Source organism: Eremomyces bilateralis, assembly GCF_010015585.1.
Source record: "Eremomyces bilateralis CBS 781.70 unplaced genomic scaffold P152scaffold_26, whole genome shotgun sequence".
Classification (NCBI taxonomy): Eukaryota; Fungi; Ascomycota; class Dothideomycetes; order Eremomycetales; family Eremomycetaceae; genus Eremomyces; species Eremomyces bilateralis.
Window position 1 is genome coordinate 274,816 of NW_022985092.1, and position 22,372 is coordinate 297,187.

A 22,372-nucleotide genomic window follows, 5' to 3' on the forward strand; every position below is an offset into this window, starting at 1 on the left:
GCCTTCCAGAGCTCAAGACCGGGTCGGCTGAATCTCTCGATAGTCTTGAATAACGATGAATCGGACGAATTGCCAAAGACAGACTCGACATGTATCGGGATTCGGTAGATAGCAACATGCGCCCTCCAGCCTTACTATGTAGTATGTACATCTCATTTGCTTTGGTCTTTCCATGTGGACATCGTCGGGAGTCCCGACCATCGGTAGCCATAAGCCAAGGCATTGTCCGTGCGAAGCTGTGAATTGGTCTCATGGTCTGGGTGACGAGTTGCACGTATCGAATAATTAGCACATCGGGATTCAGTTGTTTCGCTTCGACCCGCCGAGTTCGAGATTAAGGCTTGTGACGGCATCGGGATCGAATGGTGTTGGGTCCTAGATATTTTTCATAGAGTGGACAGTTGTACCATAAGCCCATAGCCATAAGGGTAAAGGGAGAGCTGTTGCTTGCGGTGTTACGATGCCGTTCATCCTGTAAACTCCATCTTCGCTCGTTCCATTCACATCGCCATATGCCAACGGATACCTATTGTTTATACCCTATTGTCTATACCTATTATCTATTGTTCAACCTTATTGTATACCACTCTCACCTGCTAGTCTCGGTGTATTTGCTTATTCCTTAGCATCCCTCGATACCCATCATTGCCCATCCTGGTGTTAGCTAAACCTCCCCCTGTTGCTGATCCGTCGTCGTTCGCTTCACCAGACAGTGCGGAGTTGTCCGTCTTAGCTAGCAGTCTAGCACCGAGAACTCCCCTCCCCAACTGCCTCACATTCGGTGAGAGGTGCTCGAAAAGTGCATCGATCACTTCCGATGACGGCCTGCCTTAACCTCCACCAATCGCCCTTTTCGAACCTAAACCCTCCATGTCCCTCGACATACATATCCTCGACATACACATGATCGATGCGCGCTGACCGTCGGCTGCTCCAACTCTCCCAAACTCCTCCCAACGCCCCCGGACGAACGCCGTATATATAGACCGAAGCTACCTGGAGTAAGGTGGATGCTTTCACCGGGACCTGGGCTGTTGGTGTGACGGAGAAGGTTGTTTCCGATTCATCTTCGCGGAGGTTCTAGTACGGGGAGTGGACAATTCGATGATGCGCGAGATGGATACGAATCGCTCGCTGCGACGTCGCAACGACCAGCGCCGACGGGAATTATCTCCCGTCTCGTCCTCCTTCGCCACCGACCGACCGCGGATCGATGAGCGTGAACTGCGAAATATCCCCGCATTGACAGACCGGTCGGTGTCGGGGTCCAGTTCCCTCTACTCGAACCGCAATCCCATGGGATCCACCATCCGCACTGTGACACCGGACTCCATTCCAGAAGGCCACACTTCCGTCACCACGCCAGTCAACGAAGATGACCCGGACTTCCTTTCTTCCGCGCCCGCATCGCCGCAAATCACCCCGAGAAACCCCTTCGATCTTGACCGCCAAGACCCATCCACCATACGGGAAACTCTACCACCACTTCCACCGCGTCCTTTGCTATCCAGGCCGGGTTCGAGCGATCGAATACCCTCCCTTCGCAACGTGAGGGAACTTCGGGCGTCTGGAGACTCTCATTCACAAAACCGTCCGCGCACCCGCACCCTGGACGAGGTGCGGGAGTCGAGCCCCTCGACGCGGTTAATCAAGGGACGGGGCCGGATTGGTTCGGTGCATTCGAGCAGTCCTACGCGGCAGTATCAAACCTTAGAGGAGACAGTCATGTCGATTGGACATCCGTCTACCGTCCCGGCATTCGCGCTCCAGAACCGGTCGGTAAGCAATCGGAACCGTTTGGTCAAAGCGCCACCAAGGACAGCGGATAGCTTCAATTCCAACTCCATCGACCCCGTGAACATCGGGCAACCGGAGAGCTTCCCAACGCCAGTCCAAGCGACCAACGCGCGGAGGATCCTCGAACTCATGCGATCGTCGTGCGGCAGAATGGAAGGAAGGCTCGCGTTCCGGAGAGGGAACGTCGACCAGTGGACATTGGCGTACTGTAGCGTGAACGAAGAGGCCGGGAGCTTGGTGTATGAGATATACAGCAACAAGAACGACATGAACCCAAAGACCTTGATCCCCGACCTTCGAAGCTGTCAGATCCGCACCGGCTTCGATGGCGAAGGTCGCATGCCGTACTTGGATGTGTGTCCGCACTGCTCCAACCTCGAAGTCCACCTTCGCCCGCACACCCAGGATGAATTCGACTCCTGGTTCGCCGCCCTACTCTGCTGGCAACCCATCCGCCCCAAAGGCCTCCAGAATCGCATGACGAAGCCCCAATCGCCGGTGATCAGCGAACGTCGCCTCGCGGACTCCCGCCGCCATTCCGAAGTCTCGTTGCTCAAGGAGGCGCCCATCATCAAGGTCGGCAAAATGACGTTTTGGGACACCAGCGTTTCGCACAGCAACACAAGTGGCACCCCACGTGGCGTGCGGCCGCAGGTGCAGCGGATGGAGAGCTTCGCGTCGAAGCGGTGGCGACGCGTATCTTGCACGTTGCGCGAGAACGGTGAGCTCAAGCTCTATTCCGAGTCGGACGTGACGCTGGTGTCGGTGGTACAATTGTCCCACCTGTCCCGATGCGCCGTGCAGCGATTGGACCCGTCTGTGCTGGATGAAGAGTTTTGCATCGCCATCTTCCCGCAGTACTCCATGACCTCGACGCACATTTCTCTAGTTCGCCCCATCGTCCTTTCTCTCGACACCCGCGTGCAGTACGAAGTGTGGGTCGTCTTATTACGCGCATTTACTATTCCGCAATTATACGGGCCGAAACAACAATCCATCCAGGACGAGAGGTCGTCGCCTCAGCCTTCGCAAGGCCTCTTTAGTCCTACGACCGCAGACATGTTCCGTATGGAGCGCTCTTTGAACGTACGGATCATGGAAGCACGCATTATAGATCACTCTTCCTCGAAGGCTCCGGAATCGAGTCATAATGGGAAATCCCCCGACCCAGGAAGCCCGTCTATTGCGCACTACGCCGAAATGCAGCTGGATGGCGAGACACGAGCGCGCACTATGGCCAAGGACGGGAACAATCCGTTCTGGCGAGAAGAGTTCGACTTCCATGACCTCCCCGACGTCACGTCCATCGCTACGATCCTCGTGAAAAAGAAAATCCCGCAACATCTGCAGAAGGAGAAGAATAATAAAGACGAAACGAGACGCATCTTTGACGTGCTAAGTTCCTCAGCCAACCATACTTCCAACGGCGGCTACTCCGACGTCAACTTCGACGCGACGGTGGGAAAGGTGGATATTGTGCTCGACGACGTTGACCCCGCCAAGGAGGGAGAAAAGTGGTGGCCCCTCGTCAACAGCTACGGCGCCCGCGTCGGCGAAGCGCTTCTGCGCCTCGAGGCGGACGAGTGTGTCATCCTCATGGCACGCGACTACCAGCCGCTATCGGAACTACTCCACCGCTTCTCCAGCGGGCTCACGCTACAGATCGCGCACATGGTCCCGGGCGACCTACGACGGTTGAGCGATTGCCTGCTCAACATCTTCCAGGTCAGCGGCACGGCAGGTGACTGGATCATGGCGCTCGTAGAGGAAGAGGTTGACGGCACGGTGAAGGAGACCCCCGTGTCGCGGTTGCGGTTCGCGCGGCGGATGGGGTCCAACGAGTCGTCGGAGAACTTCGGCAGCACGAGCGAGCGTGAGCAGCTGGTGCGCGACCTGGGGAAGAACGCGACGCTGGAGGCGAACCTCCTGTTCCGCGGCAACACCCTGCTAACGAAGAGCTTGGACACACATATGAAGCGGCTGGGGAAGGAGTATCTGGACGAGATCCTCGGGGAGAAGTTGACGGAGATCGCGGGGCAGAATCCAGACTGCGAAGTGGATCCGAATCGGGTGGCGTCGGGAGCGAGCCTCGATCGGAATTGGAAGCGGTTGATCAAGTACACGGAGGAGATCTGGTTTTGTATTTTCCATTCGGTCACGCGGTGCCCGCCGGAGTTGCGGCTGATCTTCCGCCATATTCGAGCGTGCGCGGAAGATCGGTATGGGGACTTCTTGCGGTCGGTCAAGTACAGCAGCGTGAGCGGCTTCCTGTTCCTCCGGTTCTTTGTGCCGGCAGTGCTCAACCCCAAGCTGTTTGGGCTACTGAAAGGTGTGTCTCGTATCCCAACCGCCCTATCATGTGCTGAACTCTACAGATCATCCCCAGACACAAGCCCGCCGCACATTAACCCTCATTGCCAAGTCCCTGCAAGGGCTCGCCAACATGAGCACCTTCGGCTCCAAAGAGCACTGGATGGAGCCCATGAACGTCTTCCTCACCTCGCACCGCCAAGAATTCAAAACTCTCATCGATAACATCTGCAGCATCCCCTCCTCCGCGTCCCCCCTCCCCACCCTCACCCCCTCCTACAGCACCCCCATCCAAATCCTCCAACGCCTCCCCCCCACTTCCCGTGAAGGCTTCCCCTCCCTCCCCTACCTCATCGATCACGCTCGCAACTTCGCCAACCTCGTCGCCCTCTGGCTCGACCGCTCCACGCCCATGGCCAACAACATCCGCCCCTCCGACGGCGACCTCCTTAAGTTCCACCGCCTCTGCGTCGCCATCGCCGCCCGCACCACCGACTGCCTCGCTCGTGCCGAGCGCGCAGACCGCCCGTCTAGCGCCCTCAGCGTCCGCTGGGAGGACCTCATAGATCAGCTGGGTCATGTCGCTGGCATCGAGGCGCAGCAGGGCGCCGATTCGCCGCGTCCTAGCCATGGGCAGCAGCCGTCGCTGAGCGGGTCTGTCGCGAGTACGAATCACACCGAGACCGACGACATGGGGAGCCCGACGGCAATGTGGGCGTCACCGCCAGTAAACGGGTCTGGGCGACGGGACCGCCGCGATCGGAGTAGCAGCGCGAGTGGCGCGCACGGACCGTATGCGCCATCCAGCGCGAGCACAACAGGGCCGGAGTTCACGCCTCCCGGCAGCGCGTCCGGAATGGAAGAGCGGAGCACGGGACGCAGTACAGAAATGGAGTTCAGTGCGGGGAGAGCGCTGGATTATCCGCTGGAAGGACGGCGGGGGAGTAATTTTGCGTTGCATCGGAGTGGACCGAGTAGTACGGTGAGCAGCGACGCGGAGGGGCCGACGGCGTTGCCGCGGTTTGAGCGGCGGGGGAGGGGAGAGAGGGTGCTGAGGGAGGGGGGGGAGGAGAGGAGGGAGAAGGGGTTTAAGCATGGGTTTATGCCGGGGTTTAAGAAGCGGAAGGGATGATTAATGGGGGTGAGCGGTTGATGTGGATGTTCTTGCTGATGTTGTTGATACCAATACCTACCTCTTCATCGGTGGGTAGACGCCGTGTTGGCATGTCATACGTTGGATGCACGGAAGGCTGGATTCCCACGGCCGGATTAGGTGCCTAGATTTCTCATTCTACAATGGCTTGGTTTGCGATCGGCGATGATACCTACCTTACATATAAAGATCGACGCGGGAGATGGCGGTTGATAAGCGTTTGCATAGCATATAAACGGGTACCTCGTATCACCGTTGTTGGCTATGGTGACTGTCACCATGTGAATATCCATTTCGAGTACTCTGTAAACTGTATGGGGGTATCACTAAATGAACACGCACGGTTTTCTCCATGAACACGTTCCCAACCCGGTTTAGTACGGGTCTCCATAGGAGTCCATCAAGATATAGATCATAGGACATGAGATACGCTCAAAGCAAGCAGAAAAACTATTGTATACTGAATCAGAGATTGAGCATCATGAAAAAAGCACCACCTGAGGTCCTCCGTGTCTCCTCGGGCTCGTTTCCAGTCCCCATTCCTGTTCCCCCATAAGGCTGTTGAGGTCGGGCGGCGAGGTCTATATCATCATCAAGATCGATTGGGAGGTCGAGTATGTCGTTAGGGTCTTGATCAGACGATTCGTCAGTTGATAGTTCTTCAATTTTGTCGCTAATCTGTTCGTCTCTAGGACCAACCTATCCCCTCCGCGATAAGGCTCTCGAGCCTCATTTCCTATCTCGTCTTCACCGGCATCCGACGAATATCCGTACGCATCGAGGCCGGGCACTTGGAGACAGAGACGAGCCATTTCAAGGCGCGATTAAGTGACATTTCTACATACAATTGACACCAGACAGATATTGGGAGGTTTGGAGGGGTATGGAGACATGCACTAAACCGGTTTGGGAACGTGTTCATGTATCAATACGGAACGTGTTCATGTATCAATACGGAACGTGTTCATGGAGAGAACTGGGCGTGTTCATTTAGTGTTACCCCTTAAATACATAGAGAAGACTGAGGAGTCCTGATTAGGCCTAGCCCAGGGGTAGAGGGCAGTGAAAGGAATGTTAGGTGGCAGTAGAAACTAACATGGGCATCTTGCGACACATTCCAGCTCTTTCGACCAATTGTAGGATTCCTGCTCTTAAGGATCAAGGTCAATCTATCTACGCTCTTTTGGAATCTAACGGTGTTTTCCCACTGTGTCGCTGCATTCATCACCTGATTGAGCGATACCGCTATTTAACTCACACATATGCCCAGCCAGTTTGATCAGTGCGGCTTTAGAAGGCACTTCGAGGAACACGGATACCGAGTCGAGCTGTACAACGCTATTGCGATAATAGCGCTTAAAGAGACTTGCACGAGCATGGCCTATCACAAAGCTCCTTAGTTATATCTGAACCAGCTACGTTAAGAAATGATGTTAGCGTGGGAAGCCCTAACAACGCTAAGAAAGTACGTGGATGCAGGGAAATTGCTGGCATACTACGTAGGAATGTACACAGGAGTGAGAATGTGCCCTTACAATCAATCGCTTCACTAGCACCTCTACTATAGCTACTCGTGCCAGGCTTCCCCCCCCTCTAGGGTGGGTGCGCCACAGAACAACGCAAACCACAGATCAACGCAAAATCGAGTAAATCAAGCAACAAAACAATCAATTTATTCTACCACGGTTGAGTATCTATAAAATAAGGGATATTTTCTTGATCCCCAGTAGCTGTAGCAGCTGTTTCACCATTTATTTCTCCCCTGCGAGCCTCCTCTGTGAGCTCACGTTGCCTTTTCTTCGTATCGCGCGCCCGGCGTCGCTCACGCTTCTCCCACTCCTCCCTCATTTCCGTAGCCTTCCGCTCGTCAATCCGGCGATTTGCATCCTTAACATAAAGAGGACCTCCTGCATTAACACGTCGACGAGTTGTTTTTCGTTTGCGATTGTGGCTGGCATCTAAATAGCGATCTAAGTCGCTGCCTTGTTGCGCGCCGAGCTCTGCTTGCAGTAAACTGCCATTGAAAATCTTGTTTATCTTTTTATTAAGCGACGGCGAGACTTCGCCAAGGACATCCTCTATATCCGCAAGGTTTTTCTTCACCTTCTCAATACTGTGTCGGAGTTTTTGTACATTCTTTGGCGAGGAAAGTTGGGAGGAAGATATAGAGGGGGTCTTTTCACGTTCGGGTTCGCCGTCCAAAAACTCAAGCACAGGGCCATCATCTGCACATAACTTTTCCAACTCTTTAATAACAAGCTCAGGCTTAATTGGCCATACTCTTCGTCTTGTCCAGCCGGCGCGGAGAACTCGTGGGGTAAAGGCTTTCTCCCTTATTGCAGGTAGAGCCGAAAGGAACTGCCGATGGTTGAAGCTCTCATCACCCAGGCGTGCAGCCTCATTGACAGCCTTTGCATGCCAGTGCTTGTACTGCTGAAAAGGGATTCCATCCAGAGGTTGTAAATGGTGTGTCATGTGTGGTGGAAGGAAGTAAGGAATAATTCGGCGGTCCTCACAGAATTTGAGGAAGTCGTATGTCAGGTGTGAACCATGGTTGTCAAGTAAGAGGAGCCGGTATTCAGAAGATATAGCTGGGCGCGTCTCTATATCGAAATGATGAATCCAATCATATCCTCCTTCATCAGTGATATACCCATTAGGTGTAAGGGTGATCATCCAGTTGTCTGGAAGCCCACAATCCTTATACCAATCCAGATGGTATGAGCCTGCCAGAACAAGAAAGGGGTTAGTTGGTTTGCCTTCAGCAGAGATACATTCAATGACAGTGACCAATTTCCGTGTCATGGCACTTCCGATGTTTGCATTTGCTTCAGGAAAAGCAGTTATAACCTTCTCAACCTTTCCCTGGCCAATCTGGAAGCCTGTCTCATCCATGTTGTAGATGTTGCATGGGCGGATGTGATGGCTTTTGATAGCAATCTCCCAGCGATCATAAAAAGTCTGCACTATCCCAATATCTTCAGCCTGTATACGCTTAGGATCCATTGGACGCTGTTTAATGCGCTTATATTCGGGTGGAAGGCGTTTAAGGAAGCGGTACGTCCACATTTTTGAGACTGTTGGAGGTGGGGTTTCTGGGTTTGCGTGGTTTCGAGAGAGGATGGCATTGGCGCAATTTGTCACCATTTCAGCAGTCGGCGGGCGGCCAGCTTCGTCAAGCTGTTTGATCCAGTGTTTAACTGCATCCTCCTGTGCTTTATCAAGTATTCGGTTGGCAGGCTTTGGAGCTTTCTTCGACGGCTTGCCATTGATACGTGATCGAAGGGCGTAGTAAGGAACGCGATACTCGTTGTGTAACGACGTGATATTTTTATTTTCACCACGTCGGTACTCGGTGACAGCTGCAAGGATTCGACTCTCTTGATCATCTTCCTCAGGAGGCATGTTGGTGTTGAGATAATTAACTATTTGAGTTGAATTTACAGATTTTGCGTTGTTGTGTGGTTTGCGTTGATCTGTGGCGCACCCACCCTGGAGGGGGGGGAAGCCTGGCACGAGTATATAGCCCGAGAGTATCTGTAAAGCTAGCAGATTTACCTAGTCGCGCGCTCTGGTAGTAGAGATTCATATACTAAACCGATTTAACTAGCTAGCTAGATATCTTTTCTAAACAATGGGAATCGTCACTAACAACTTGCGTTGCGTCTCTGCAGTACTCTAACTGCGTTTAGGCAGCGAACTTGCTTAATCATCACCCCCGCGTAATGCAAGTTTATGCAACAGTTGCAGGCTGAGGAATCGATCCACAGTAGCATCTGGTTAGCCGTTAGATTTCGGTCTACTAGTAGTCCAGTAAGCTGTTGAGAAAATCAGATATTAGACCGGCGCCGTCGGTCTAACTATTCCCCCGTGTAGAGCTAACTTAGCGCAAGGTCTCTCTTGTATAGATCTGGTGGATCTGACAGGAGCGAGATTACACCTTACTACACAATGTGGTCCTTTCGACAGCCCGTTTCAACCCTCCTAATATGATCACTGTTGTGCTAACTATTGCACAATTGATAATATGGATGTCTGCTTTATAATTCTTTGATTATGAATTCGAGCGACCAATTCGATTTCGAGGGAACGCCTTGCGCATCTGCGCTTCAGTTTCGCCATTGCCATGGAATATATAAGTATTGCTTGAATCATTCCTCTCTACTTTGCATTCAGTTCATTTTCAAAGTCATTTGCATCTGCCATGGCACCAATTCGTACCGCTATCATTGGCCTCTCCGCCGCACCCACAGGCTCAGCCTGGGCTGCCTTAGCTCATTTTCCGTATCTGTCCCAGTCTCCCGAATATCAGGTTGTTGCGCTTCTTAACAGCAGCAAAGAAGCAGCAGAAACAGCAATCAAGAAGTTCAACTTCCCAGGAGACACGAAGGCTTACGGCACCTCTGAAGAGCTGGCTGCGGACGATGAAGTGGATCTTGTCGTTTGTTGCATCCGTATCGATGAACACTACGCTAGCTAGAAACCTATTTTGGAGAGAGGAAAGGCGTCGGTGTTCTGTGAATGGCCGCTTGGGGCAGACTTGAAGGAGTTTCGTGAGATGACAGATGCCATTGGGGAGACCGGGGTCGGCAATGTTGTTGGATTTCAGGGCGGCTTCACTCCCCTAGTCACTACTCTTAAGGCCCTCATCGCGGATGGGAAGATTGGGAAAGTCCTTTCTAGTACCGTGACGGCCTCTGGCATGCATGGAGGCCCGTCTACCCCGAAGGCTTATGCATTCACCGACGACCGTAAAATTGGAGCAAACACCCTCACAATCGTATTCGGCCATTGTTAGTATTTCAATCATGCAGCCCCGAACTGAGCTACCTACTGACCCTTCACAGTTACCGAGGCCCTCTTCGCCGTTGTTGGGAAATTGGCTTCATTCAACTTGATCCTAGACACTAAGTGGCGAACGGCCACCGTTCTTGATGAGCATAATGACCTTGCAGTTTTCGGGACCCAGGACCGGACTTCTCCCGATGATGTACTCCTGCAGGGGCGCGTCGAATCCGGGGCCCTCCTGTCTGTCCACCTTCGAGGCGGGCCGCCGAGTCCAAGCGAAACGGTCCCCGATACGATCTGGAGAATCTATGGGGAGAAGGGGGAAATCACCATCTCTTCCCCCCAACCCAACATTATTAATACCGTAGAGGGGGTAAGCATTGAGCTCCACGATCATGCGAGTCAAAAGGTGGAGAAGATCGAGATACGGAAAGATAAGCTGGAACACTTGCCAGAGCCCGCTAGGAACATAGGGAGAGTTTATGAGGCGTTTGCGGACAAGACGTGGTACCCAGATTTCCAGCATGCCCTCCGGAGATATAAACTTGTCTATGAGATTTATCGTCGCTTTGACAACGGACAACAGGATACCAAGCCTCATTATGCCTAGTGTTATGGTTCCAGGCCGGTCCCCTGAAACGATAGTCACGTGGCTAGGTTAGCAGTCGACGTCTTCAACATCGTGTACGCATTAGTGTCACAGAATATACACGTCTATTTCGTAGGGAATAGGTGCCTATAGCAAAACAGTGTGGGACCCCGTCTCTGAGGTGAAAAGGGTAGAATTTGAGTAGTTAATTAACTAACTTAGTTAGTGCCAGTTGACACTTGACATGGGCATGGATAGGGGATATCTCAGCCTTAACGCCTTAGTGCCCTTGCATTGCTGCAGCTGGCATCATCTCCGCCCTGAAAGTCACATCGATCATCATCAAATCAGTGGTCAAATCAGAATCAAATCATGTGTAACTCTCGGCAATCAAACTGGTTCTAAATCGATGATGGGGGCTGCGCAATAATGCTTTAGGGGGGATTTCGAATTGAAACCGTCCGAATCCCCAAGTCCAACATCTCACTCTCCCCTCTCTTCCGATTCGACTAACCACGTTCTCCGCCTTCTACTCCGCCAGATCAGCACTGCCTCAGTCCATACCTCCATACTTGACCCCTCCCCGTCCTTCATGAAACGTTTCTGTCCCGTTTGATCCTGAACAGCTTCACTAAACACCCGTTTATGGTTCTCTCCCAGTTCGCGCCTTCATTTCGTCTACTATTCATGCCCCGTCCCTTCGTTTAACTACGCGTTTCGGTGGATCAACCTTCACCATGGACTCTTATACTCCCTACCTCGACCCCTTCACCAACTCTCAGCAGACCTTCCCTCCCTCCGCGACGCCTGCCGACCTCTCCCTCGACTCCTCCGGCTTGAGTTTTGACTTCGAGAGTCAACTCGGCCTCGACAATGAAGACCTGACCCTCCTCCCCTCCATCACTCCCCCTGAGCTCATGTCCGACACCCCCGAACAATCCGACTCCTCCGGCGTGTTTCCACCCCACTTCGGCATGCCCTGGAAGGGTCCGTTAACGTTCGACGACACGTCTCTCGCACAGACGACCGAATTCGACGCCGCCTTCGCACCGAACCAGAGCATGGAAGCGCATTGGGTGTTCCAACAAAATGCATACGGTTACGATGTGGGGAACCTGGGACAGCCCGTCGATCACGGTTTCCCCGCGAGCGTGCTTGAGAGCCAGAAGGCCAGTTCCCCAGACCTGATGTTTCCTCCGCCCCCCGTTCCGAGCTTTCTCCCGTTGCGCACGCGCGGCGGCACGATTTCAGCCAAGACGCAAGAGGTGGACACGCCGGTGAAGGCGTGCAAGGGGTTTCGGATCCCGGCGGAGACGCGCATCGTGCTGGAGCGATACTTTCAATCGCAACCGTATCCGGGGAACGCGCAGTTGGAAGAGCTGGCCTCTTCGACGAACCTGCAGCTCGCGACCATCAAGAATTGGTTCAGCAATACACGCGCTCGGAGATTGAAAGGTACGTGACCATCAGCCAAGACAATGTCTTGCTAACGACTAGCAGGTGAAGCCAACGGTCATGGCGCTCGCGCACCCGCGAAACCGGAGAGCATCAAACTGACCAAGTCCTCACTTGATGCCTTATCTGCCGATCAGCCCGTCGCCAAAGACAGTAACCCTCTAGAACGCTTCTTGGCGACACCGTTAGAAGAAGACAATCGAGCCATCGCGATCATCAAGAATGCCTCCGCCTCTCCATGCCCCACTCCTACCCCGAATCCCATTCATAGATACACGCCGTATGGTCGAATCGAATCGGGTCGGCGAAGTCGAGCGGACTCGGTTTGTTCGGCGGCCAGCTCGGTCGGTTCAGGTGCATCATCCCCCGCACCCAGCGTGTCGGTGGTATCGTCCACCGGTCGAGCATCAAGGCGCGGGCGCCGCAGACACATACAGGCCGGTCCATCGGGCTACGTCCTGGATTCGAAGAAGGTTGTCCAATACGTGAAGAAGTTCTACTGCACGTTCTGCGGACGGGCCTTTTCCAACAAATACGAATGGAATCGGCACGAGGAATCGGTTCACGTCCCTCAGAAGCTGTGGATTTGCTGTCCAAGCAGCATCGCTGAGCAGGAGAGATTGAGTGAATGTCCATTGTGTCCTACGACATCACCATCCAAGGAGCATTTGGCAGCGCACAATTTCTACGAATGCGCCAACAAGCCACAAGAGCAGCGGACGTTCACGCGACGGGACCATCTTATCCAGCATATCCAGCAGTCGCACCGGAAGGAATGCACCAATCGTGATCAACTATTATCCGACATCCGCTCCACCCCCGATGACTGGGTCTTCCCCATCAGCCAAACCCAACTCGGCGACCTCCCCCTCCTCTGCGGCTTCTGCGGCAAAAAATCTGACACCTGGCCCGACCGTGTCGCGCACATCGCCGACCACTTCCGCCAAGGCACCGACCTCTCCGAATGGTGGCTGAAGCGCCAAGCCCACTCCCTCCCCACCACGCACCCCGCCGAGCAACGTCGCTCCCGCGAGCTCACCGCTGCCGACCACTCCCTCTTCGGCCCCGCTGCCGCCCTCCACCCCTGTCGCTGCACCCACTGCCACCGCGCCTTCCCCTCCCTCGACGTCGCCCGCTCCACCCACACCATCTGCGAGTTCTTCTCCTGCTCCCTCCTTCCCGGCATCCGCTCCGCCTTCGACCCCCTCTTCACCTCCCGCTGCTACTACTGCCCCCAGGCCTTCGACAACTCCCCGGACTGGGCCGACCGCCTCATCCACCTCACCCTCATCCACAAGTACCGCGGCTGCGCGCAGGAGCAGTTTTTTAGTCGCGAGGCGTTCGCGCGACATCTGATGGCCGAGCACCGCGGCGTGATGGAGGAGAATCGGCGGGGGGAGCTGCTGAGCGTGACGAGTGAGTGGGTACCGGAGGAGCAGCATTCGCACGGGAGGCCGTCGTCGGTAATGTTGGGGGCTGGGAGGGAGTTCGCGACGAAGAGTCGGTTGCATAAGTTTCAGGATATGTGTCAGCGAGTGGTACGAGCGCATTTCGAGGCCGTGCCGGTTGAGGTTGAGCCGGAGACGAGTCTGCCGAGAGGAAGTGAGTTGGCGGACGCGACAGCGGGGGCGGCGGTGGAGATGGAGATAGAGATGGAGATGGCGGGGTCGGGGTCGTTCGGGGAGGCAGGAATGGGTGATTCGTTTGTGGAGGATCCGTTGCGGTCAACGGTGGACCTGGGGCTTGGTCCGATGGATACAGCGGCGTTCTATACCCAGTCATATTTGTCATAGTACTCGAGACATCTGAGGAATTTAGTGAGGGACTAAGGTTTGGTCGCTGACTTACAGCTATATTACCTCTTTGTATGCTACATCATCGTCCGGTGTTTACCTCGGATCGGTGTAATTTTGTATGACGGCTTCGTTGTTACCTACATGTAGGATGTATTTAAGTCCGCAGCCTGATGGAGAGGACGAGGAGTCTGTCAACCTCGGTGATGATGCGAGTTATAGCCTAATACATTCAAAGCCCTGTCTATAGACAATTCATCACCGCATAGTCATAGATAAATATGGATAGAAAAAAGCTCCATATGGGAAGATATCTCCAATACTAACACCTCTAGTTATAAAAATATACTCCAATTTTAACACTTCCGGTCCTTTACATTGACATCGTCATCTCGAGCATAAAGTCTTAACTGCATCATATTTCAAAGCGCCCCGTCCTCTCCAAGTCCCGATACACTTCCCCAACCATGCTCCCACCTTAACGTTCAACTGCCGTCGAATCATGCTAGGAACATTAGCAACCCATCCCCTCCTACACAACCAGAGACCACTTACCAGCGCCCGCAGTCGTCGCGGCATCCGCACTGCTCTCCGCCGCTTCCGCTTCTTCCAAGCCACTAAGATTGATCCCCACCGCCTTCGCCCACACCGGGTCGATATTCTCCTCCTTGAAATAATACGAGACGTCGGAGCCGGGCACCGTGTCGAGCAGGGAGTAACCCATGCCCAGGAACGCCCAGGGGTTCTTGTTGTAGTATTTGATCTCGAAGTCCTCGTAGCGGGGCTTCGAGATGGTCTCAACTACTGGGGGTTAGCAAGGAGGTTAGAGGAGGGTGGGGCGGACGAACTGTAGTGCAGGGAGGAGCCAGGCCAGATGGCGTTGACGCGGCCAGTGTCGTTGTTCTTGTACCAGGAGCGGCAGGAGTCTTTCCAGACGGTGTGTTTGATCCATTCCTGGGCACGTCAGTCGATCAGTGGCGCGGAGGCCAATGGGGGGTGCGCACCTGTGCGTGCTCATTGAAGAGGTCGCTCATCTCTTGCTTTGGGACCCAGCTCTTGATGTTCTCGTTCTGCATCTTGTGGATGACGTCAACAGTGTAGTTCACCACGTACTGGAGCGGGCCTGCCACACTGCCGTTCTCGACGGGCCATGCTGCTCGGTGGTTAGCGGACGCTCAGTGAGGAAGGATAGTGACTGACTGGGTCCGATGAACATCACCATGTTCGGCATGTCGGAGACCGCGAGCCCCAGGTAGGATTCGGGGACCTTGGCCCACTTGTCGTTCAGAGAGACGCCATTTCGGCCGATGATGGGGAATCGTGGACGATAGGTTACGTCGAAACCGGTGGCGCAGATTATCGTGTCGCACTTCCGCTCTTCTCCATCGGCACCGACCACGCCCTCTTCGGTGATTCTCTCCACGGCCGTGAAGTGGACATCGATGTTCTTCTCCTGGATTGCGAGCATGTAGGGATCGCCGGGGGTGACTCTGCGGCCTGCCACGGAGACTGATCAGCTCTGGGATGGTTCCTCGTCCCGGGTTGACTTACATCCGACTTGGAACTTTGGTGTATATCCTTGCAGCAACCTTTCGTCCTTGATGAACTCCTTCATCCTCTCCCTGAAGAGCGCTTGCCCCAGTTTCTGTCCTTCCGACTCGTGGTAGAAAGTTCCCCACATGCCGTTGATTTGATTCTCAATGTCTTTCGAGTGGGCGACCATGTTTTTCGGGTTGCTTCGGAAATTATCCTGCTCCTCTTTGGTGTATATCTTGTTTTGGCTGTGGCTGTCTGCGAATTGAACGAACCAGACACCTAGGACGATTTAGCAACTCCGTCCTGGTCTATGGGGGGGCAGTACGGACCAGTGCGAACAAAGATATCCATATGATTGACGTGCGGCTGCATATTTGGGACGGTCTGTATTGACGATGCCCCTGAGCCGATGACCGCAACCCTGTCGTTCTTCCACTCCTCTTCTTGATAATCCTTGGGCCACCGTGCGGTATGCACAACCCGACCTTTGAACGACTTGAGACCAGGTAGATCCGGCCATTTGAAATCGTTGAGAATCCCTGATGCGTACAGGAATAGATCGCATGTCTCCTCGAACTCTCGGACTGATCCGTCTGGTGCGGACTGACGCAAAGATATCTTCCATTTGCCTTCATCCTCCAACCACTCTGCGCGTGTCACTAAAGTATTAAAGGTCATGTATTTTCGAAGGCCAAACGCCTCGCAGACTTTGTCTAGGTACGCCCAGATGTCAGCGGAGCGACTGAAGAATCTGGGCCAGTCAGGGTAGAGCGCCCAGTTATACGTGTATGCTGCCGATGGGACGTCGCACGCGGCACCAGGATAACGATTCTCCAGCCATGTTCCTGGTCACCGTAAGTATGTGTGGCTACTACGACTTTCGTCATCCATGGGGTGTCAATGGGATGCGTTACCTCCAATGTCATGGTTTTTGTCGTATATGACCAGGTCCACATTCTCACAGAACTTTTGAATACTCCGCGCCATCATGATGCTGGAGAACCCAGCGCCGATAGTGAGAACCTTCAACTTGCGGTTCTTCGGGTCATTCAACACGATATTCGGAATATCATACCCACCTGCACCGGGCGTGGAATAGTCCACCTTCCCGTCGATGAGGTTGAGATTTGGAGCCATGGCGAACTTGGAGAACGACTTTGAACAGTGAAAAATGTATAACAGAAGATGAAATATTCAAAAAGGACTTTGAAGACTGTAAGATAAACTTATAGAACAGCCAAAATCGGGAGGCGTGCGGCCATTCTACGCCCGGAGTCCCCGATCTTGACTCGATCCCGTTGCGGAGTCCAAGCCATATCGTGTGGACGAACGCCATACCCCGCTATTCCTTCTCGCCTCGGATCTGGCTTAGGTTACAATCTGAAATTAACGTGACGATAGGTTGCAGCGAATACAGTCAAAGAAGAGGGGAATCCTTTCCCAGACAGATGTTCCTTTTGGCCCCTTGGGGCGGTTGAAGCTCTGGTAACATAATTGGATGGGGGTACAGGGTGCCCCCCACTCATAGGGAATGATCAGGTACAGAACACTTCATCTGCACCTATTTCATGTTGTAAGACGAGTGAGGGACTAGTTCCAGTTCTAAGCAGGCGGTGGGAATTATTCATTCTAATCGTGAATCGGGGATCTCTGGAGGACGAACCCCACAGCCCCGCAGTGGGGAGGGAGGATCTGTGGAAGGACTCAATCAACGTATTGACGTATCCGTGGCCCTTGGACCCACACCGAAGGGCCACGGTGTCAGGGCACGAAGAATGAGGCAAAACTCTGTGATTCGTGATATACTAGAATCAATCTACAAAGGGGAAAGGGAGATCTAAGTGTGAGGGGAAATATTCAGTAGGCCTTGGGGTGACCACAACACATCGTGAGGCCGTAAGGCATCCACATCCCAAGGCCCCAAGGCATCAAACTGAATTCAATCTTCGATCCTTCACACACGGATATAACTTCACGTATAACGTACTCAGTAATACTTCAGCTTTGACGTCCTTATACTGCCCTATTGAGAGACTGTATATAGGATGAGCTTACTGACTAAACGGGGTATAAATTTGTGATTCTATCTTTAGACAAATAACATAGGCAAAAAATTTCAATGATTGAGGGCTTTCGACTAACTTATGGGATGCTAAAAAAGGTTATATATTGCTTTCCGCTATTTCCAAATACCTCCAAAAGTCCAGCCATTAGTCACGACCGTGAGAAGAACATTGTTAAGCAGCTAAAAAATGAAGACATCTCTTGGTTACAGACAGGATTCGGCCCCGTTGATCATGCCGTGCCGGACGAGTCCGATCATCGACTATCTTTATCCCTTTCCATTCAGCCCCTAACAACCGCCAGCAAGAACCCATCATACCCCTTCTCCCCCACCGTTTGCAACACCACCGCGTCCACCCGACTGTCCTTCCCCGCCAATTCCACCACCTTTCGACTCCCCCGAATCCGCTCATCCTGCTTCCCCAGCTCCTCGTCCGCCAAATTCCCTCGCCGCACCACGTTATCCACCACGATCGTACCCCCGGGCACCGACAACTGCACCGCCACATCAAAATACTCCCAGTTATTCTGCTTGTCCGCATCGATGAACACGAACCCAAACGGCTCCCGCTTCCCCGCCTTCACCTCCTCCAACAGCCGCGGGAGCACCTCGACCCCCGCGCCCACCTCCACGCTGACCCGGTCGCTCACGCCCGCGCGCTCGAGGTTCTCCCGCGCGATCTTCGCATGGTGCGCGTCGAACTCAACCGTCACGACATTGGTGTCGGCCTTGTTGGCACCGGCACCGGCGCTGTGGCTCAGCCAGATGGTGCTGAAGGCGCCGAGGGTGCCGACTTCGAGGATGTTCGTCGCGCGCGCGGCGCGGGCGAGCAGCATGAGGAATTTGCCTTGCGAGGCGGTGACGGCGATGTCGGGGAGGCCGCTGGCCTGCGCGTGCGCGTGAGCGGCGTCTAGGGTGGATTTGGTGGGCGCGAAGGGAGGGGCGGAGGTGTCGAGGCTCTTTTCGGTGTATTTGTCGACGGCGATCCACGCGGGAGCAGGAACACCGACTGAAGAGTTAGTGGTCGACATGTCTGTTGTGGGCGGATGATATTGCGATGGTTAAGTAAAATCCTTCCCGTTGATCGCGTCCACTCAAATTGTGAAGTACAGGTAATGGAGATGGAGATGTCGACGGTCTGAGTTCGATGGAAAGATGGTCTCTGGCTTTACTGATATAGGCATCGATGTCCTCCCGATGTCGCTGCTGTCCTTATCACATCATTCCTACTTTGAGAAGGTGCCATCTTCCTCTGACTCACTTGGACCATGATGTTGTGACTGAGGACGCGCAATCCGTGGGAAACTTGTGGAATGCAACGCCGCGCACCCCAGACCGGATATGGAGTCGGCGTTAAGCCATGCGGACCGAAGTTCGCTTGAGTGGACGGAATAGAATTGTATCATAGATGTATTCGTTACGTCGCTTTTCTCGGCGGTTAGCTGAACTACCTAGCTAAAACTCGGGAAGCTCGGGAGCTCCGAGTTCGTGTTGTGACGACAGGATGGCTTCCCTGTTCTTTACCGTGCCCAACCTAATTACGTCCTCCTTCGCGATAGGACATTGTTGAATGTATGGAATATTCATGTGTGCTCCTCCAAGGAGGCGCACACGCTTTGCTCCTGAGATGGATAGACGGAATTACCAATGTGTACCAAGAGGATAAGTTGATAGAGCGAAGGGGTTCGTTTGATTTTTCCAGTTGTTGGGACGACGCCCCACAGTTCAGAAGCATCTGATTCCGTCACATTCATCATGTTTCTCGTCTTCACCAACGCCTGCAAGCGGATTTTCTTCTCACCAGAACGAAGCACATGAGAAACCTACTGTGAACTGTAATCACCGGTACTCTTTATATCTCATAGTATTAGTCGCTCTCTCTGGTTCAACGTTCTATCCGTCATCAATCATCTGGAGCTCACTTCTCAAGCGGTGGTCCACTTACATAGGACCGAACCGTGGATGAGACTATCGCCGCGAACCACCTAAATCGAAGTAATCGGCGCTGTCTAGACTCTGGAGTAGCTACACAATTGAGACGTTTCCTATTGCGCTCCCTTCTCCTGGAATCCTCCTTCCCACCGCGAGGAACCTGTTCCTAGCTCTATCAACAGCGTGCTCTCAAAATTTTCTCAAAATTCCCTTAATTTTTAATACCGGTCACAGTCATCTCTATCCATAATCTTCTACCAGCACGCACTCGCACAATTGCTAGGTTCCGATTCAATCAAGAGCTGGAAAATTCCGATATCTGGGACTTCACCCGCTGTCGCCATGGCGGCTCCCCCCAGGATACACTTCGTCCGTCACGGACAGGCGTTTCATAACCTCTCTGCAGACTTATACCACCTCCCCGATCCCTTACTGACTCCCCTTGGGAAACGCCAATGCGAAGAACTCCGCAATACCTTCCCCCACCACGCCTCGATATCAATCATCATCTCCTCCCCCCTAACGCGGTGCCTCCAAACCTCCGTGCTCGCCTTCCCCGCCACGATATCCCGTCCAGGCACCCCACGACAGTCATCCTCGCGCTCGCCCTCCTCCAACACCTCCTACGCAAACTCCCCAACCAGCTCCCGCCACGAAAAATCCCGCGACCGACCCCCCCACCCCGACCTTACCTCCCCGACCGCGCCCGCCTCCGAAGTCCACCCCCGTCCGATCGTCGCGCAACCCCTCCTCCAAGAAACCTCCCATCTCCCCTGCGACACCGGCACCGCCTTTCCCCTCCTCCTTGGCGGCCTCCCGAACCTCCTCGGCATCTCCGCCGCGCGCGTCGACCTCTCGCACCTCACCGACCACGAGTGGCTGGACAAGCGGGCGAACGGCCCGCACGGGACGTCGGGGAAGTCGCTGGAAGCGCGGGCGAAGAGTGCGCGGCAGTGGTTGCGGATGCTAAGGAATAAGGGGCACACGGACGTGGCGGTGGTGTGTCATGCGGGGTTTCTGGGATGGTTGACGGGGACGCGGAGGGCGAGTTGGGCCGTGCAGAAGGGGAAAGATCAGTGGGAGAACTGCGAGTGGCGGACGTATGAGTTTGTGAGCGGGGATGATAAGGATGCGGTGTTGGTGGAGGCGGCGGAAAGTCGGGTGAGGAGGGGGGTGTGTTCGGAGGAGGAGGCAGCGCATGAGGAGACGGAGAAGAGTGCGGCGAGGAAGAGCTGGAAGGACTTGTTAAAGCCGAAGAAGGGGGAGAGGGATGAGGATGGTGGAGAGGGATATGGGGGGGAGATGGAGAGCCTGAATAAGGCACAGCACACTACGCTGATGAAGAATCGAGACTGGGTAGGCGGGTATTGATATCGCATGGAGGTTATGGCGAGTCTTTGGAGGATTTTTCCACTCATATGTGGACATGTCACGGATCCGACTTAATCAGGGTTTCGACTTTCACTTCCAGCTTGGGGATGGCATGGAAGGTCTAAAGTACCGTATACCTCCAGGGGCGTAAGTAACCCCACATTGCTCCTATTAACTCCTAATTTAACGACATTGATCAAGTTCTGAATGGCACTATTCCAGATAACACTTAAGTATGCATGCATCGGGTCTAGATACCATCTCCCGACTTCATGACCACATCATCCATCGAATATCGCGCTACACCGCTGTATATCCCCCCGCCCGTACATGTCTATCCGCCTGCGAAACTTATCCCACGCCCAACCACCCCTCTCCCTCGTCCTCATCCCACAATTCAGCGAATCCTACTCTACTCAACACCATAAAACCTCAACATCGAACTTCAATCCATTGCTAGCCACGCAGCCTAGCTCTCCCCACATCAAGCATCCCTCATTCCCTCACAGAATGGTGCAGGGAATAATACAGCAGCTGCAGCTGTCGCCGCATTCGAGGCATTTGGTGTCGGCGGGTTTGGGTTTGAGGACGGAGGGGACCGAGGTGGTGGAGGCGGGCATTGTGGCGGTTCACAATGCGATTGTTCTGAGGTAGACGTGCGATGGAGCTCCTGGGGGAAGTCAGAGGTTGGTATAGATGATAGATGATAGGGTCGGATCTTCGGCGGGGACTTACCTTTGGCTTGGAGGTGTGAAAGATGGGAGTGAGAGGAAGGGTAGAACGTTGAGCTTCGGAGAAGTTGCTGCGGGAAATAGGGAGCAATGGCAGATTACTGGAGGTACTGTATTTAGGAGACACAACTGGAGGGAACCATAGGGATGTTATTTGAAGTCAAAGAGAGATATCAGCGCTTCGTGAATCGGAGTTGAAACATGAACAGCCCCATCATGTTGATCAAGCAGAGGAGAGCAAGTGAGGTCTGTGGCTGTGCAACTATATTTTTGTGGGGTAACATAGGGTTTGCCTACGAATTGAAACGGCGCCAGTCTATTCTTGGATCGGTGATGACGTCGACTCTGGGTAGGGTTGTTGTGCTCGGGATACCGGAGTAGTGAAGTTCAGATCTATTGTGTTCCATCTTCCAGCTTTGAGCCTTCTCAAAGGAATTCAAGGCGGTGTCTACGGAGTAGATATGTGGATAATTGGCAGTTGGATACAGATCATTGCCGACCCTCAGACTTCAACTGGTGGAGGGTAGGATGTGTCGAACTTTGCTATATCTACCCTTCTTCTATATTCCTAGAGGGGGCTTCCCTTGTGGGGGTTTAGCTTGGTTGGGTAGATTCATCAGGATGGACATGCAGGCTAGGAGACTTCAAGGCCGTGATAGCATAAGGGGTATCGTAAATCGTAGCAGTCTTAGACTTCAGCGACCATATGCTCTCCGGCGCCTGTGTATAGTAGACATTAGAAACATCCCGAATCCAAGGCACTGAAAGCATCGATGAGGTACCTATCTAGAGGCACCATCCCACCAGTTCTACCATTGAGCTGTCGGCTTTCAGCCTTCCTCAACTTGGTAC

At 53.7% G+C, this 22,372-nt stretch overlaps 7 protein-coding genes across 7 annotated transcripts; 4 read left to right on the forward strand and 3 right to left on the reverse strand.

Annotated features, from left to right (window-relative positions):
• Positions 1 to 1,725: 1,725 nt before the first annotated feature.
• Positions 1,726 to 4,717, forward strand: P152DRAFT_403730 (Rho GTPase activation protein; the record flags this gene model as incomplete). The annotated part of the gene is made up of 2 exons (XM_033676719.1): positions 1,726 to 4,126; positions 4,173 to 4,717. Coding segments are annotated over 2 exons (2,946 nt in total), but the record flags the coding sequence as incomplete, so codon positions are not given.
• Positions 4,718 to 5,735: 1,018 nt separating this feature from the next.
• P152DRAFT_461721 (uncharacterized protein) lies at positions 5,736 to 6,206 on the reverse strand (the record flags this gene model as incomplete). The annotated part of the gene is made up of 1 exon (XM_033680188.1): positions 5,736 to 6,206. A coding segment is annotated over exon 1 (226 nt), but the record flags the coding sequence as incomplete, so codon positions are not given.
• Positions 6,207 to 9,209: 3,003 nt separating this feature from the next.
• Positions 9,210 to 10,733, forward strand: P152DRAFT_516908 (oxidoreductase). Its single transcript, XM_033682977.1, has 3 exons — positions 9,210 to 9,701; positions 9,741 to 10,053; positions 10,108 to 10,733. The coding sequence occupies exons 1-3, from the start codon at positions 9,465 to 9,467 to the stop codon at positions 10,656 to 10,658; spliced, it is 1,101 nt and encodes a 366-aa protein (XP_033530944.1). The 5' UTR covers positions 9,210 to 9,464; the 3' UTR covers positions 10,659 to 10,733.
• Positions 10,734 to 10,980: 247 nt separating this feature from the next.
• P152DRAFT_461724 (uncharacterized protein) lies at positions 10,981 to 14,234 on the forward strand. Its single transcript, XM_033680189.1, has 2 exons — positions 10,981 to 12,092; positions 12,138 to 14,234. Exons 1-2 carry the CDS (start codon positions 11,375 to 11,377, stop codon positions 13,883 to 13,885), a joined length of 2,466 nt encoding a protein of 821 aa, XP_033530945.1. The 5' UTR covers positions 10,981 to 11,374; the 3' UTR covers positions 13,886 to 14,234.
• A 183-nt stretch (positions 14,235 to 14,417) lies between these two features.
• Positions 14,418 to 16,558, reverse strand: P152DRAFT_403660 (FAD/NAD(P)-binding domain-containing protein; the record flags this gene model as incomplete). The annotated part of the gene is made up of 7 exons (XM_033676715.1): positions 14,418 to 14,686; positions 14,734 to 14,839; positions 14,890 to 15,038; positions 15,086 to 15,382; positions 15,437 to 15,700; positions 15,751 to 16,266; positions 16,336 to 16,558. 7 exons carry the CDS (start codon positions 16,556 to 16,558, stop codon positions 14,418 to 14,420), a joined length of 1,824 nt encoding a protein of 607 aa, XP_033530946.1.
• Positions 16,559 to 17,767: 1,209 nt separating this feature from the next.
• On the reverse strand, positions 17,768 to 18,517 carry P152DRAFT_403779 (O-methyltransferas-like protein family 3; the record flags this gene model as incomplete). Its single annotated transcript, XM_033676722.1, has 1 exon — positions 17,768 to 18,517. The coding sequence occupies one exon, from the start codon at positions 18,515 to 18,517 to the stop codon at positions 17,768 to 17,770; it is 750 nt and encodes a 249-aa protein (XP_033530947.1).
• A 1,223-nt stretch (positions 18,518 to 19,740) lies between these two features.
• P152DRAFT_442267 (phosphoglycerate mutase-like protein) lies at positions 19,741 to 20,789 on the forward strand (the record flags this gene model as incomplete). Its single annotated transcript, XM_033677738.1, has 2 exons — positions 19,741 to 19,989; positions 20,137 to 20,789. Exons 1-2 carry the CDS (start codon positions 19,761 to 19,763, stop codon positions 20,787 to 20,789), a joined length of 882 nt encoding a protein of 293 aa, XP_033530948.1. The 5' UTR covers positions 19,741 to 19,760.
• Positions 20,790 to 22,372: the final 1,583 nt, after the last annotated feature.

Coding starts and splice junctions, on each gene's coding strand:
- P152DRAFT_516908 (XM_033682977.1), top strand. CDS start 9,465: ATGGCACCAATTCGTACCGCTATCATTGGCCTCTCCGCCGCACCCACA. Junction 9,702..9,740: donor ACGATGAAGTGGATCTTGTC/GTTTGTTGCATC, acceptor TACGCTAGCTAG/AAACCTATTTTGGAGAGAGG. Junction 10,054..10,107: donor CACAATCGTATTCGGCCATT/GTTAGTATTTCA, acceptor GACCCTTCACAG/TTACCGAGGCCCTCTTCGCC.
- P152DRAFT_461724 (XM_033680189.1), top strand. CDS start 11,375: ATGGACTCTTATACTCCCTACCTCGACCCCTTCACCAACTCTCAGCAG. Junction 12,093..12,137: donor ACGCGCTCGGAGATTGAAAG/GTACGTGACCAT, acceptor AACGACTAGCAG/GTGAAGCCAACGGTCATGGC.